General features: G+C 35.8%; 1 protein-coding gene across 2 annotated transcripts; it reads right to left on the bottom strand.

Annotated features, from left to right (window-relative positions):
- Positions 1 to 694: 694 nt before the first annotated feature.
- Positions 695 to 9,496, bottom strand: ESP3 (RNA helicase family protein). Of its 2 annotated transcripts, none has more exons than XM_012998506.2 (26): positions 9,001 to 9,496; positions 8,783 to 8,878; positions 8,543 to 8,673; positions 8,259 to 8,435; positions 8,074 to 8,145; positions 7,318 to 7,407; positions 6,911 to 6,944; positions 6,689 to 6,746; positions 6,547 to 6,606; positions 6,359 to 6,430; positions 5,858 to 5,921; positions 5,582 to 5,661; positions 5,423 to 5,490; positions 5,280 to 5,337; positions 5,118 to 5,175; positions 4,955 to 5,023; positions 4,650 to 4,808; positions 3,990 to 4,076; positions 3,742 to 3,857; positions 3,595 to 3,661; positions 2,423 to 3,469; positions 1,813 to 1,875; positions 1,489 to 1,713; positions 1,285 to 1,347; positions 1,117 to 1,189; positions 695 to 984 (listed from the first exon to the last, which is right to left on the bottom strand). In XM_012998506.2, exons 2-26 carry the CDS (start codon positions 8,871 to 8,873, stop codon positions 935 to 937), a joined length of 3,132 nt encoding a protein of 1,043 aa, XP_012853960.2. In that variant the 5' UTR covers positions 8,874 to 8,878; positions 9,001 to 9,496; the 3' UTR covers positions 695 to 934. The 2 variants fall into 2 exon arrangements, with proteins under 2 accessions (XP_012853960.2, XP_088673054.1); XM_088816928.1 differs by having other exon boundaries at positions 8,783 to 8,880; positions 9,010 to 9,140.
- Between the last annotated feature and the right edge of the window lie 7,531 nt (positions 9,497 to 17,027).

Below are 17,027 nucleotides of genomic sequence, written 5' to 3'. Positions count from 1 at the left end.
TGAAGGATATTGTTGACTCCGGCGGTTTTACCGATCTGAAGAAGAAGGAAAAACAAAATAGAACTGTGAACAGAGAGAGAACGGGAGAATGAAACAGAGAGAGAGAGGGAGAGCGAGAACTGAAACAGAGAGAGAGGGAGAGCGAGAACTGAAGAAGAAGGAAAAAAAAAAAAAAGAACTGTGAACAAAAGAACGAGAGATAGCGAGAACAGAGAACAGAGAGAAAGAAGAGAGAGTGAAAGAGAGAGAAATAAAATTGTATTAGGTTAAAACCCTAACACATAGGGGCATTTTAGTCTTATCATGGCTGGTAAGGGTGTCTCACTAATTTAGATTGGGTTATGGGCTATGGGAAAAGTCTTTAAAGTCAATTGGGTTTAGTTCAAAATATTTTCCAAATAAGGGGTGTATTGCATATTTCCCCATTTATTAAATCAATCTGAGAATTTAAACTTTTATCCATTAACTTTAGATCCGATTGTCACTCGACTTCTCTTCATGAATCGACTCGATTATGGAGGAAGATAAGCCACATCTACAGGTTCAGCAGCATAAGCTTCCCCTATGATAGATCCTTGGGAGGTCTCATTTGATAACTGTTCCGCAAACCGATCATCAAACAACAGACATAAAACTCGAAGAAGATGATGAAAAAACTCTCGCCCGAACAAGCTAATATACGAGTGATGGGATGTACGAATGAAAAGAAATTATTTCAACCCACAGTTTTTATACTTATATTTTGACTTGGCAATGTTTCCAAAGGCAGAATATGGATCGAAACCACAACACTATCTATCGAAACCATAATATTCTCCCTTCGTAACTGTTTTTTCATCTCTTTACAGAATATAAATCATTTGTGTTGATACAAAATAAACCTACAAAATTTTATTCACAATTTCATGTTAAGCCGGCTGACTTCTCTCCATCTTCAATCCTTAGTTGCTCGACCCTGGCCACGAGGCATTTTCTTTGACGCCACTGAAAAGAGAATGCCATTCAAAGTTAGCTCAACAGCACAAATAAACAAGCTTTATGACACCATGCACTTGCTCACAACACTATACATACGATATATACAACATATACGTGGAGAGAGAGAGAGGTACTTACGGTCTTCCACATCCTTCAACTGATAGTAGTGGGGTGCTAATTCCACCAGCCATTCAGGTTTTAGTTCTGTCACCTACATGTCAAAATCCATATATTAGCTTCACAACAACAAATACAATAGATTGTACACTATATATACAGTGGAAAAAGCAGGAGCAGAGCTTTTACCTGGCGCATGTACTCTTTGGTCGTTAAGACCAATTCATGGTAGATCACCCATCTCGGAAGTAACTGCACGTGAAAAGTAAAAGATATGTCACTGCCAAGTGCCGATTGGTTGTTCAAATCTCATAAATATTCGTATTTTTAACAGTAAAAATACATGAATATATGAAAAAACATGCATACACAATGTTTTAAGTTAGGGTGAACCTGTGCTAAACCGGAGCTAGGGTGAATATGAACAGTCTGTGGATGTTTGACAGTTCTATAAGATCCAGAGTTCTGTAGTCTTGCTGAGTGGGGGAAAAACCCGGCTGTTATGGCTTTCTTTACTGGGTCTAAATCGTTAGGGTTTGTAGTCAACTCAATTTCAACTCTTTCCAAAAGCCCTTCCAGTTGATCTCGTATGTCTCTAGCCCTCTTCATGCTTCTGACCTGGAATATACAAATAAGAAAATTTAATAATTCAATACTAATGAACAAAGACAATTGAGTAGAGACCACCAATGGCCAAAAACGTAAGAGAAAATCTACCTGGATATAATTTTCATAGCACCATTGCGTAGAGAAGTTTGTTTCCTTCCACGAGCTATAGACCTGAAATGTAACAATAACATCAGGATCTCAACATTGGAACTTGGGGTCTAATGATGTTGAACTAATATAACAAAAACTTCACAACAATCGCCAACTACAACAAAATTACTTGAAAAACACATTTTTTACTACTCATTTGACAATGGCTTAATCCTACTTTTGCACCCCCAAAACGTACAAAGCTAACAGTTTGCGTTCTCGAAAAAGGTTAATAACATCTTTTGCTTACTTGAAATGCAATAAACTGCAGAAAGTACACTCGAAACCGGTTTTCTAAAAGTTAATTTGAGGCATTTTTGTCTTTTCAGTAGCATTTCTCTTCGAGATCCGAAGTGCCAAATTTTCGAGTATTACCAAAGGTACTTAATAATACTAAAGTTGTTTCATAGTTTATTCATTAATTTATTTCAGCTCCAATAGTTTGAATTGTTCTTTTTCTCAATTCAGGGGTATTAATAATTTGAATTAAGCACATAAATTGGTAAATATTTTTCATGAATAATGCAAATATACATAGAGAAAATAGAGAAAATCACAGTTCACGAACCTTAAGCAGAGCAATATGATCTCCAACGTTTCCCATGTGAAAATTCATACGAGCATTGTCTGCATGGACTTGCTTGTCCTTCGGGCGATAGAAGATAGAATTTCCAATAGACAGCATCGCAGCAACAGATATGATCTCGTCAGAGCACTGGTATTTATCAGAGGCAACAATCATCTTCGACAGCATAGGGTCGAGCGGAAACTCAGCCATCCTTCTACCGAGTTTCGTCAACTCACCATGCTTGTTAAGTGCACTCAGCGCATACAGCAGTTCCAATGCCTTCAACAAAGATTCAGAAGGTGGAGGGTCCATGAAGTCAAAGTTAAGCAAATCATTGATACCAAGACTCTTGAGAGTAAGCACTACATTCGCCAAGTTAGTCCTCTGTATTTCAGGTACGGTATTATCGTCGAGGTCATTATAGTAATTATAAGCGGTATACAACCGAAAACATTTCCCGGGACCCGTTCTTCCAGATCGACCCGCCCGTTGTTCGGCAGATGCTTTCGATATCGGAGTAATCAGCAAAGATTCCATTCCAGTTCGAGGGTTGTAAGACTTCATCTTAGAGAAACCTGGATCGATGACGTATTTTATACCGTCAATGGTCAATGAGGTTTCGGCGATATTTGTTGCAAGGACAACTTTGCGGGCCCCTTCGGGGGTGGGTTCGAATATTTTAGCCTGCAGTTCTGTGGGTAAGTTTGCGTAAATAGGACAAATGATGAGTTCGGCTATTTTTGTCCCCAATCCTCGAGTCCTATGCTTGAGAATCTCTTCGACAGTTTCGATCTCTTCTTGTCCGGTTAGGAAAACTAGGATGTCTCCATCGCCAGGTGGCTGTTTGACGTGGATTTGGAAAATGGTCATAATTGCAGCGTCCAGGTAATCAGCTTCAGGGGCGGTTGTGTAATTAATTTCGACGGGGAATCTCCTTCCTGGTATCTTGAAAATTGGAGCAGAATCGAAGTAATCACTGAACTTCTCAGCGTCGAGAGTTGCACTTGAAATAAGTAACTTGAGATCGGGTCGAAATCGGGCGATATCCTGTGACAGAGAAAATGGACATTAGGCAGTGAAACAGACTCCACATAAAGCAATTTGTGTTGGCTGATATTTAACTAATTTGGTTATCTAAAAAGTAATTTGTTACGAAAATGATAAAAGCTTACCTTAACCAAGCCAAACAGAATATCGGTTGAGAGTGTTCTTTCATGGGCCTCATCAACCATCACCACACTGAAAATTGCAACACCAAATATTGGTTACAACTTGTACACAAGAAATTATGACACAATTACTTTTGAATTTGTATATACCTGTAACTTGCAAGGTCGGGTTCTCCAAGGAATTCACGCAATAACATTCCATCTGTCATATACTTTATAACCGTCTTATCTGAAGTACAGTCTTCAAACCGAATAGAATAGCCGACCTAAAAAGCACCAAGTACATGAGTCAACACGGAATATGATATAATGATTGACAAAGAAAATGAAATACATTCACGCAACCGTTTAATAATGAATTAGCTACTACGGTAAAACTGTAAAAGCAAAAGGCATACCTCATGTCCAAGTTTTACTCCCATTTCTTGAGAAACTCGAGCCGAAACACTCATGGCAGCAACACGACGTGGTTGGGTACATCCAATCTGTACACCACAGATATTTACAATGGTTAGCAAGTTTAAGTTCCAATAAATTCAAACAAACATGTTTAACTATTCGTAAGTTATTACATTTATATACTTTTCTTGAAAGATATATTTTAATAAATAACTCTCCCAAGTGAATAATAAGGTTTGACAAATTCTTTGCCGTCTAGACTAACTTTGTTTCACAAGATAATTAATGTTTGCAAACTTCTTCAATGAGAATTACGGGATTTGTTTTTTATCTTTACAGAAAACATGATAAAACAAGGTCACAGTGACCTATAAACACATGTGCCCTTAAGTGTGTATCGTCAAACCAATAGTATAGGTGTACGCAATTTTTCAGTAAACTGGAAAGTTAAAGTAAACGTATCTTCTTGGCTTTCCCGGAGTTAATACAGTTTATAAATTCAAATCCAGAGGGGACAATTTTAAAGCAACTAAACTTACACAAAAATTACATATGCCCAACTAAATTCTTTGAAATATAACAAGACAGTACAAAATACTTGCTTATGGAAAGTATGATCTGTAAAAGCAGAAATATGATTGGAAAAAAAAAACTTTTACCTTTCCACGTGCTGTGAATCCTGCCTCGTGAAGGTACTGAGGTATCTGCGTAGTTTTTCCAGAACCCGTCTCTCCAACAATAACAAGAACCTGATACTTGTTGATAGCTTCGAGCAATCCATCCCTGTAAGCATAGATTGGCAGAGTCTTCCTGACACTCTGAAAATCGAAGGGTCAGAACAAAGGTCATAATACATCCTCGATACTAGTCTATAAATAACTAAACAGATTTTTAAAATCAAGAAATTATGAATTTTACAAATAATATTATTGAATTTTACGAACGTGGATTCTGAAGGACACACCTGAAGGTTTTCTAATTCTGTTTTGGCGGTAGAATCCTCTGGTGACTGCACGGCGGCATCCTGTTCAACCTGCAGACCAAGGTGAAGTTATTATTAAGACAAGTTGCAACGAATACCTTCAAGGGATTCTTATTGTGTTGTGAAGAGTTAATAAGATACATACATTTACACCACCCATAACCGATGCCTTTATGAACTCTATTTGGTCTTCAAAAACGAAGCTGCGCAAGGGAACAAATTATGAGAACCGAGCATCTAGTTGTCAAACAAATTCCATACTCCTCTTAATTAGGATTTGATGCACAATAAACTTGACGTCACTTACTCGTAATCTTCGTGTTTTTGCTTTTTATCCTTGGATCCAAACTTGAGAGTTGCTTTTCCTGAAATATAATAATAACCATACGATTAGCAATTGAAAAATATATGTGGAGTATACAAAATGGGTGGCAAATACTCTAGAATTACCAATCTGATGTTCCTCCCATGCTTCTTGTTCCGCGAACGGGTTCATCTTTTCTTCTGCAGCAGGATCCCTATAGGTGGCAGAGGTAATATATTTACTTTCATGCCACTCTTATTATAATAACAATTATGCATACAAATGTGTAATTGAAGAATACTAACCTGTAACGCTGTAATGCCACAGCAAATCTCTTTTCTTGATTCACAACACCATCCTGGTCATATGCGTCAGGCATCCGATACTGCAATTCACCAAATGAACAAAATCAAGAAACGTTCATATTTCTAACCAACCTTCGGACTCGAGAATTAAAACAATTGGAAAGTCAAAGACATGTCGCAATATATACTGTCTGTGCAAAAAAATATAACCACTGCTGACAAAGAGCTATTGGAAAAGAGCAATGACAAACATGAATCGGATGAAAAGTGAATCACCTCATTTGTATAATCGGCCTCTTCTGTCCTCTTCTTCACGAGCTCATATATTTCTTTCTTATATCTGCCAAAATAAATTCAGTTCAGTTAAACATTTTGTAAATGATAAATGATAGACACAATGTAGACATTTAAAATTTTAAGCAAACGTGCAAAATGAGGAGACAAGTTCTATTTGAGAAGGCACACATAATTTGCTACTCGTATCATCTCATTAAATTGGGGAAATGTGATATTACTTCTCTCTCAACATTTCACTTTCGTTGGCTAAACTGTTATATCATCTCATGACTCATCTCATTAAGAAATGAAATGCAAAATTACTTTTCCTTTCTCACATTTGGCTTTTGTATTTAAGCAATCTGTAATAAAATAAATTGCTAAACCAATACATTGCATAATTATAGCATCAACAACAAAGCAAATATGTATTAAAGTACCAAAGTAAAAACAGATGAAACACTCGTGGTGTAGATAAAATACAACTGAACATAAACGTACCTTTGCTCACGTTTCTCTGCTTCAGTTAGTTTGACACCCTCAAATAAGTACTGCTCGTCTTCTATATCATCTCTGGATTACCCCAAAAAGAGTGCAATGTTACAAACAACAATTAGGCAAAACAATAACGCTTTCATTTCAAGTTTCAACAGAAAAAAAAAAAAAAACAATGCAATACAATTAATTACCTGAGCTCATCTAATTTCTTTTGCTCCCTTTTCTTCAAATACTCTTGCCTCGACACTTTCCTGATACAGAAGACGAGATAAGATGTACTCTTGCCTTAAAATTACCTAACTCAAGCATTTGATATAAGAAATGAATACCAACCTTAATGTGCCAATGCCATCATCATTCTCGAGAGCATCAGATCTTCGAATTGCCTCTTCTGTTAAGAGATGGACCAAAACATATATATAGTCAACAGCGCATGATACTCTAGAATGTGCGCAAATCAAAATAAAACAATTAAAAAAGACGTCAACATACGAGCACGTAATCAGTCCTATATAATTATGAGATTAATTTATCATATAAATTAGATTATCTTACCTTCTTCCTTCTTTGTTAACTTCTGGTCAGTTATCTGTAGAAGAATAAAGACAATATAAGTTAAACAGTTTCAAAAGAAAATCTCAAGAAGAATACCTTGAATAATATTTACAATACACGATTTTATACATTATTGAAAATAAAATAACATGACTCTACATGAATTATGAGAAGTTCAGAATATCTTGGAAGTTAAATTAATTGATATGGATAAAACGCTTTATTTGGCAGAAGAGTCGACTAATTGCATTTGAGTTAATAATAGTTGTATGCCATTACGGCATAAAAAGATGAATTTCCAGCTAACTGAATTCTTGAAAATAAGTGATATGACAACGATCTACAAAGTAGCACAGTAGGAGACCCACAAAGACAAGAATTAAGTAAAGCGGGTCATTAATTTGTACCTTCCTGGTCCCTGCTGTATCCTTTTCTCTGATATTACGTTCCAACTGCTCTTTTTCTCTCTGGTCTTGCAGTATTTTTTCTTCTTCTGACTGCAAAAAAAAAAAAAAAAAAAAAAAAAAAACCAGTTGCATATGGTATTACAGAACTATTTGAAAGACTATGAAAATAGAACACAAAAGGAAACAAAATATTTATGCATAAGTAGAGCTAAAAACAAAAAAAAAACGGACGAAGGCTTTGACCACGGGAATAGAAATGAAACATAAGCATAAACATGACAACAAAGACCTAGTTCAAGTCCTACACAACCTGTAAGCAATGACCTAAGAGACAGGCGTATAAAGAATAATGCAGCTGGTATATAAAAAATGCGAAACTCCTTGTAATGGCATAAGCATATTTACGTGAGGCACAGCTAAGGCTCTAACCTAAGTTCCTCAATCTACATATCGTATTATTTGTATCATCAACAACTGAAAAATAACTTCCCACGCAATTCTTTGAAAATAATTCTGCGAGTATTTTATCTATCTTGCATGTGGGTCCTTAATCTTGTAGAGGGAAACACCTTTAACCAAACCAAGCTCAAACTCAATATTTAAACCCAAGATCACGTGCCAGAAGTACGTAACCAAATGAGAACCGTTACCCTATTGTATTTACATCTAGCAATTATACTGGATGCTTTTTGCATAATAATCATAGAACAAGCAAGGTTTAAAACAGAAAAAAATCTCATAAAAACATAATAGTACCTCAGAGCCATTATCTTCATCACGTGAAGTCTTTCTTCGTACTCGTCTGTCATCACCTCCACTTTTTACCACCTACACATTCAAAATCAGTTAATTAAAGCGTCTTACAAATACAAGAACTGAAATGGTATCTCATCATCAAAGAAAATTACTGAGTATAGAAAAGAAAAAAAAAAGATGAATACCTCATCATCATCCATGTCGTCCTGAGTTTCACTTCTTTTCCTAAACTTCTTGCTTCGATTTTTTTCCTTCTTAGGCAATGGAGCAATCTCATCATCCTCATCATCTGCCTCCAAAAGTTTGTAAGTCTTCTGTTTCTGTGCGAGTTTGGCCAATTCCTTCTCCTGCTGCTGATATAGCTGACAAAGGGGAAAAAAATTGTTACCAAACTATGGGACAGTCTTTGAAAAGTGAAAACACAAATGATTCCAAGAAATTTGATGTGAGAGAAAATAGAAACACTCACATTCGGCCCTGAAGACCTATGCTCGACTCGGGCGAAAATTTCTTTCGCGAATGCGAAAGTTTCCGCAGAGGATGAGATCCCCAAATCAACTAGTTGATTTACAATATCTGAGGGGGATGAGGCTTTCTTAGCTGCATCAATAAATATATAATAGTTACATAATTTGTAGAAATATACACAAAATAAATACAAATGTAAATAATGTACATTAATAAGAACTCAGCTTTAAACCTAACTTACATAGAGTAATTACATACTGAACCACAGTGGCCTGTGAATACCCCAAAAGGGCCATCAATTTATCAGAAACCCATGTCTTCAAATCACCCATTCTCACTGCATTGCCATAAAAAGGACGAATTCATATGATTTAATTACGGAAAATTGAGCATTAAAATTGTACATATCAGGCTAACACGAAATTCACTACTTCAATAGAAAGGGAGGGATGGAAGAACCTGAAAGCTCTGATCTCGTGGCTATTTCACCGCCGGCGAGAAGATATTCACCGTCGTAAACGGCTCTTTTTTCTGCTGCTGGATAGAAACACAAAACAAGCTGGGGTTTTTCGTTCGGGAATTGATTTTGGGGGTTTCGCGCCTCTCCTTCCAAAAACAAAATCGAGGAACAAATTGCACGAAGGTGTTTGTATAAATTTCAATTTAGTAGTGATTAAATTTAGAAAGACGTGGTTAATAATTATTGGGGATAATTAGATGAAGGGCGGAGGACTCGAAGTGCTGGCGGCGGAGAGAGAATGGAGGCGTAGAAGAGAGGAGTTGGTCGGCGGAGGACGGAGAGGAACAACCGTGCGCGGCGGTGGTGGAATCGGAGATGGGGAGGTGCGGGAGAGGGTTTAGTCAAAAGAAAATCAAGAGGGATTTGATAGTAAAGATGTATTTTTATGTAAGATCGTTACTCATGAGTTCTCTCCAATTATCCCTTTTTCAAAAGTACCTTATTCCTATATAATTCTATTTATATATAAAAGTAAAAAATAAAATAAAAAAAAAAGATAAAAAAAAAGGGAAAATTGGCTAGACACCCATTATTCTAGAGTTATATATTCTAGACTTATATAGGTGAAGATCCATTCTATTAGATGAATATAGATGTAGGTCCTTCATCAATTAAAATTAATTAAATTATTTATGTATAGACATAGATACCCCAATTAATATTTTTATATAATTAGTTAATTTTAAAAATTAAGAAAACAAATCTCACAAATATCTCACTCTCTCCTCTCCATACCGCATGGTTACAACTCTCTCCCCTCACCCACACGCCCCTCTCTCTCTCTCTCTCACTTATATTATTTCTCTATCTCAAGCCTCTATGTGAAAATTAATTCATTCATTTCTTTAAAAAAATCTTTAATTCTATTTTCATAATTATTTTATAGCAATCTTAATTATTAATTTTCTTGAGACCATATATGTTGGATTTTAATTGTTATTCCGTGTGTTCTCGATAGTATTGCATTTTTTTATTTGCATTTTCTAATTAGTTTTACTTCAGCAAACAACATAATAAAAAACCGGACAACAAAATAAATTGCAACATAAAATAGAAAACTGCAAACTGCAACTTATAACTGAAAATTGTATTATCAAACACCAAAAATAATTTGAAACAACAAATGAATGTGAATCATTAAACAATGATTTTTTTTTTTTTTTTGCGCTCTAGAGGACCATTTACATGTTAGCAACATGAACAAAAAATGGATCATCTTTTATCTTTTTTGGACAAATACGAGTTGAAACGTTCTCGCGAGCATAAATATTTGTCACACACAAAGAGTGCCGAGTGCCGAAGTTCGACAATGGGACATTCACCTAATGCAGCGGGAAAACAATGTAACGAAAATTGCTCATATTCTTTCACACCATGAACTTTTTCACCATTGACATTGATTTCGTGGACGTCCGTATGCATTTAATATTCCTTCTCCTCTCTTCGATGTTGTTGAACAATGGCTTGGTCCTTTTTTTTTTTTTTTGCAGTGGCTGTTGAACGTAAAATAAAAAGATATAGTGATTGAACGTTACAAAACAACAAATGTAATAATTGTAAATATTAACAACCGCTAATTGCAAATTGCAAATACAAACGGTAAAGGCAAACTGTAAACGAAAAATGATAAAGAGGAAAGTATGAAGTTATCTCTTGCGCCCAACTGTAGTTAATGGTGTTATCCAAATCTTCAACATACTTAATCCATGACCATGGAACCACATCCCCTCCGGTGGTGAAGAAGAAATTGACCATTAGAAACAGCAGAACGATCCTCGTCACATCTTCGATGTCATGTTCTTGGTTTTTCTTCATCAATTGATCCAGGTTTGCATTTAGATGTTTAACTTGTAGTCGCTTCACGGATTGAAAGTGCCTTGCTACGATGCCATCCCTCGGTTTATGACTGCTTTTTTTAAACGTTATATTCATGCAGGTGGCGCCGCTCTTTACCCCAAAAATCAGTCGGCACTCAATATGACTTAACTGAAGCTCTTTTCCACCAACTATAAATCGACGTTTATTTTTGTCGTACGTCACGAGAATTTTATATATTTCTTGTACAGACTTACGGACTTCCTGCGTTGGGATCTCTCTCCTCATAAACGGCGGTATAAATACTGCAAACACGGTCCTTTGAACACATTCAACGTGGCGTTCATTGAAATTATATTTTTTGAAGAAGCGGACAACAGAAACGAGTGTTGCACGATATTTCGAATTTGGAACTGTTGGTTCTATTTCCTGCTCAACTGGTGCCCTCAAGCTAGGTGATGTTGATTTTGTCTTCACTTTTTTTGACGATGTTGATCCGGCATTTAAAGGCGTGTTCCGTTTCTTTCCCGCGACTGGTTAATGTAAAAAAATGATTATACGATATTGAACAACAAATGTACGCTTTGAATTCCAAGATGCAAACTCATAACAAAAAACAACAACAATACTAAGTACGAAATCATAACAACAAAACTACTAAGTGCAAACTCATAATAAACAAACGTTGATTGAAACTACCACTAACGAAACTCCTCAAATATGCTATGTGCAACTTTAAAATGCAGTCCATATTTGGTTATTGCAATTTCAATTTCAATTTACATTTTTTTTTTTTTTTTTTATACAAACAAAAGCCTGTCTTATGAACTTCAAAATAGGCTGCCTTATGCAATATTAACCCAACTACGTGCAAATCAAAATTTTCAGTAAATGAGTTTTTGCAAATGAAAAACGAATAAATGGGTTCTTCAAAGTACCAAAAAATATAAAATCAAAAAATTTATTCTTTGAACAAAACCGGTAAAATGTAGAAATCCAAATAGAAAAGTCAAAACACAGAATTAGGTTCTTCAAATATATTGTTTTAGAATAAATATAACCAAAGTTGTAACATAAACAAACCCCTTAATTTACCTGATTTCGGGGATTGGAAATCATCATCCTCCTTTGCTGTTAAGGGGGGAAAAACGGGTTCTTAAATTATTATTGAAATATTTGAAATAAATAGCAAACAAACAAAATACAAAAGCAAAAAAGGAACAAAATACAAAATTAATAATGAAAGAAAAAAAATCAAAATCGAAAACCCAACATGCAAATAAAATTTTACACAAAGGATCATTGATCACCAAAACTTAATCGTGTTTTGGCCATCGTATGAACTCCAAACAACAAACCCTAAACACCAGCCGTTGATTCCGAACAACAAACAATTTGTAAACAGCAAACATAACGAAGTCAAATTGGGCAACATCAAATCGAACGAAGGCAAACGGAATAAAGGCAAAATACTCAGACCTGGTAATTTGTAAACAACAAACGAAACAAATGCAAATAGTGAACATCAAATTTGTAAACAGCAAACGAAACAAATGCAAATAGTGAACAGCAAATAGAACGAAGACAAAATGCAAACGACCTGGTAAAACTGCAAACGATCAAACACTCAAACCTGTGGAGGGGTTCAAAATTCGTGGTGAGATTTCCCTTTGAAGAAACATGGAAGAAATCGATTTCCAGATTTTTGCTATTATAATTTTCGGAACAACAAACCCTAAACACCAGCCGTTGTTTCCGAACAACAAGCAATTTGTAAACAGCAAACGAAATAAGTGCAAATAGTGAACAACAAATCGAACGAAGACAAAATGCAAACGACCTGGTAAAACTGCAAACGATCAAACACCCAAACCTATGAAAGGATTCAAAATTCGTGGTGAGATTTTCGCTTTGAAGAAACATGGAAGAAATTGATTTTCAGATTTTTGCAATTATAATTTTCGGATTTGCAGTATAATAGGGAGGAAGATAGGGGATTTGATTTTGAAGATGTATTTTACCGTATATTAATAGGGATATTGATAGGGGTACTTTTGACAAATTATAAATACAAAAATTTGCTGGAAATTAGAGTTTATCAGATGGATTTTAACACATATAATCTCTTATAGGAGGACCTATTGCAAATTGCCCCTAAAAAAAAGGGGGTTTAGGATATAGATCAATTGTGACAAAACTAATTGAAATTAAATGACAAGTCAAACTAGAATTTAGTTTCACGTCTTTTATTAAATCATTCCAAAAATGTCCGTCCACTTACAAATTCAAAATTTGTATTAAGTAGAATTCAAACTACATTCATCATTTTTTATTTGGGGTAATATGCTAGAAGCCCCTCAAATGAAACTTAATTTGAACTAAATAACAACTTCAAATTCAATCTTTTAATTAAATCCTTAATTAGAAACAATATATGACATACATCCTTAATTATTTTTTCCCCTAAATTAGCCTTATAACCTAAATCTTTTAATCTACATATTCATTCACTTTTTTTAATTAAATTTGTTTCTATTATTTCTTTTTCCCTCATTCTCTCTCTATCCCCTCCCTCTCCCGTCTCTTTCTTTCTCTCTTTTCCTCTCCCTCTCTCTCCATCGCAGCTTTCTTTCTCTCTCTGTTTTGTTTTTTTTTTCTTTCTCTTTTTCTCTCCCTCTTTTTATTCCTCTGGACTAGTCTTTTGTTTGGAGAAGCAAACGGGGGTGGCGGCGGCGGAGTGGGAGGAACTGAATCTTAAGGCGGCGGCTACGGTGAATCTATGGGGAAGGCGCTGACGGAGTGGGTAGCAGTGGCGCGTCGGATCTATGGTGGCGGCGGTGGATCTGAAGCGGCAACGGAGTGCGTAGCGGAGGCGGCTTCGAGGGTGACGTGGCCCAGCGGCGGCGCTCGGAGTTCGAGAATGGTGTTGGTGGTGCGGTGATGGCAGCGTGGGTGGGATGGGTGGTATCCTTAGAGGCGTGGATGGGCGTGGGTGGCCTTTGGCGTCACAGATCTAGGGTTTGGTGGGTGGATCTAGGGTTTGGTGGTATGAATCCAAGATTTTTCGATTTGATATCTATGAGTTACTATGGGTGTCTGACGGCTAGGGTTAAAAGGAGAAGCTAGGGTTAAAAGAATATGCTATCACAAATGTCTATGGATTACTACGGGTTACTACGGATTACTACAATTTTCTATGGATGTCTATACATGACTGAGACCGATTTTTTTTTTAAATTCATAATTTTCAATATTACGTAGAAAATAATGGAAAAAAATAGATTCCTAAAATACTGAAAAAATACGAAAATGAATTAAAATAAAAAAAAAGAGTAATGTGTTGTACGTAAAAAAAAATAATCGAAAAAATGTTCGATGATGCAAAATGAAAATGTTAAATGCATAATATAAAATGATAAACGCAGTTAAATGTTACTTGGTGCAAATTTCATATTTTGTGTGTGGAGGGCATTTTTGGGATAAAATTTATGAAGGATGTGACACAAATGTTTAGTTACACTTGTCATTTAGTTCTAATAAGTTTTGTCACCAGAGACCTATATCCTAAGACCCCTTTTTATTATCCATTAATATCTTTTTTTTTTTCATCTAACATATTTTATTTTATTTTTACAGACTTTGTCATCTTTATTTTTTCATTTTTCACTCTAGCATTTTTTATATTATTATAAACAACTTATTTTTGTTCTTTATTTTTAACAATGTACCGAAAATTACGAAAAAAACTCGTTTTTATTAAATAATACAGTAGATTTTAAAATACTATGGTGTACTATGGTATACTATAATTTATTAATATTGAAAATTATGAATGTTTTTTTAAAAAAATCGATCGTAGTCGACTATAGACACCTATAGGAACCATAGTAATCCATAGTCACATACTCTTCAAATCATAGCTCACGTTTTGAACCATAGTCGCTACATATTCGTAGACCCTCATAGTAATTCATAAACATCCGTAGTCATTCGCACTCATCGAATATGAAACCCTAGATGTGCCACCATCTCCATCTATGAAAATGAATTTCTGAAATCTGCCCATAATCATCGAACTTTCTTCCTCTTCATGTATGTCTCACTTTCCATCTTAATTAGCATTCCCCTCCTCTAAACCCAACATCAAATTCTAACCAGAATTACCGTCGCCATAGAAGAAAACCACCACAGACCAAAACCGCCACCGCCCCTAGCGACCAAACCCCCGCTGCCCCCAGAAACCAAAATCGTCGCCGCCCCTAGCGACCAAAACCACTGCCGCCCCCACACCAAGACCTGATCTAAAAAAATCCGACAACAAATACATCCAAGTCAGCACCGCTATTGAAAATAGAGAAAGAGAGAGATAAAGAGAAGAGGAGAGAAAGAGTTGGGGCCAATGACGAAAGAGAGAAAGAAGGCCATAGTGGGGTGATGGAAATTTTGAAAAAAAAGAGAAAAGGCCATGGTGGCGGCGGATGAGAGAGAGAGAGAGAGAGAGAGAGAGAGAGAGAGAGAGAGAGAGAGAGAGAGAGAGAGAGAGAGAGAGAGAGAGAGAGAGAGAGAGAAATGACAGGAGAGAAAGAAACGTTGATTTCTATTATGTATAATAAGGGTATTTTTGGGTTAAATAAAAATAAAAGGATGTTGGTCAAATTTTATTTTCAACTAAGGATTTAATTAATGAAATGTTATATTTGAGGTTGTCCCTCACATCTAATTAGGTTTGGCTTGAGGGGTGTCTCAAATATTAAACCAAAAAAAACAATAAAATAAAGTTTTTCGTTCAGAGAGAAATAGTTGATAGGGGGTTAATATGTTTGGGTCCTAGTAGCAAATTTAATTAGAACTAAATGATAACCCCAAACTAGTTTTTTTGAATACGTCCCTATTTCAAAATATAATATGTCTCACATCCCTAATAATTTTTTTATCCCTAACTTATCCTTATGCCCTAAATATAAACTCTATTTACGTCTTTTCAACTCTAATATGTTTCTTTTCTTTTATTCTCTCTCTCGTTCTCTACATGTCTCTCTCGCTCTGTTGCTCTTTCTCTCGATCTCTCTTGCTCCCAGTTCTGGTGGGTTGCTATGGCAACAGTGGGGGTGGTGGGGGTTGTCATGGAGGCGGCAGGTAACGTGGGGTTGTTAAAAGGCGGTCATGGTGAATGGCGGCGGCTATGGAGGTGGTGCATATAGTGGAGGTTGTTATGAAGGCGGCTATGGTGAGTGACGGCAGCTATGAAGGTCGTGGGTATGGTTAGGGGTGTGCACGGCTCGGTTCGGTTCGGTTTTTGGCTAAAACCGAACATGAACCGAATATATCGGTGTTTGTAAAATTAAAAACCGTGTATGTCGGTTTTTTATCGGTTCGGTTTCGGTTATTTTTCGGTTCAAGAGTAACTATATATCCAAGTTGTACAAACCAAAGAATACAATTACAATTACTTTCATAACTTACTAATGCAATGAAAATATAAAATATTTAATCCCATAGGACTTAACGTAATTTAGATGATGTATTATGATTCAATTTTTTTTCCTACTTTCATCTACCACATTATTAAAACCATGAACTCAAGTAAATTTTTAATTACTAAATGAATAAAATACAATGTCTCAATTTATGAACAAATGCTTAGAATGAGACAAGTAATTGAAAGATAGAAAATAAAAATTAGGGTAAAATAATACATTTATTATATAAAATGAAGTAATTTTATAATTTCGGTTCCGTTCGGTTTTTCTGTTCGGTTATTTACCTTTCCACCATACCGAACCGAATAATTCGGTATTTCAAAAATAAAAAACCGTAGATGCGGTTTGCTATTTTCGGTACGGTTTGAAACGGCTTGGTTTTTCGGTTTTTTTGTTCGATTTTTCGGTTTTTTTGCTCAACCTTAGGTATGGTGGAGATAGTTATGGAGGTGGTTAGCGGCGGTGGTAGTCGTTGTTATGACGGGATTGGTTACGGAGATAGGGAAAATCGTGAGGCGATGAATATGGAGGCGGTGGCGGCTATGGTGACGGTTTTGCAGATCTAGGTTTTTATTTTGGCGGCTATGGCGACGGTGGTCGTAGATGTAGGGTTTTATTTTTTGATGACTATGGATTTTCGTCGGTATCTATAGTTTTCTATGGCTTGCTGG

The sequence above is a fragment of the Erythranthe guttata genome, chromosome 4 (genome assembly GCF_056151865.1).
Source record: "Erythranthe guttata isolate IM_541 chromosome 4, IM_541, whole genome shotgun sequence".
In the NCBI taxonomy this organism is placed as follows: domain Eukaryota; kingdom Viridiplantae; phylum Streptophyta; class Magnoliopsida; order Lamiales; family Phrymaceae; genus Erythranthe; species Erythranthe guttata.
Note: the sequence above shows the minus strand (reverse complement) of the source record. Positions and strands in the feature narration are given on the sequence as shown.

Excerpts from the sequence above, each read along its gene's own strand:
- ESP3 (XM_012998506.2), bottom strand. The coding sequence starts at position 8,873 with ATGGGTGATTTGAAGACATGGGTTTCTGATAAATTGATGGCCCTTTTG. Across the intron at positions 6,607-6,688 it reads GATGGCATTGGCACATTAAG|GAAAGTGTCGAGGCAAGAGT; the intron begins GTTGGTATTCAT and ends CTTCTGTATCAG. Across the intron at positions 3,662-3,741 it reads CCCGACCTTGCAAGTTACAG|TGTGGTGATGGTTGATGAGG; the intron begins GTATATACAAAT and ends TGCAATTTTCAG.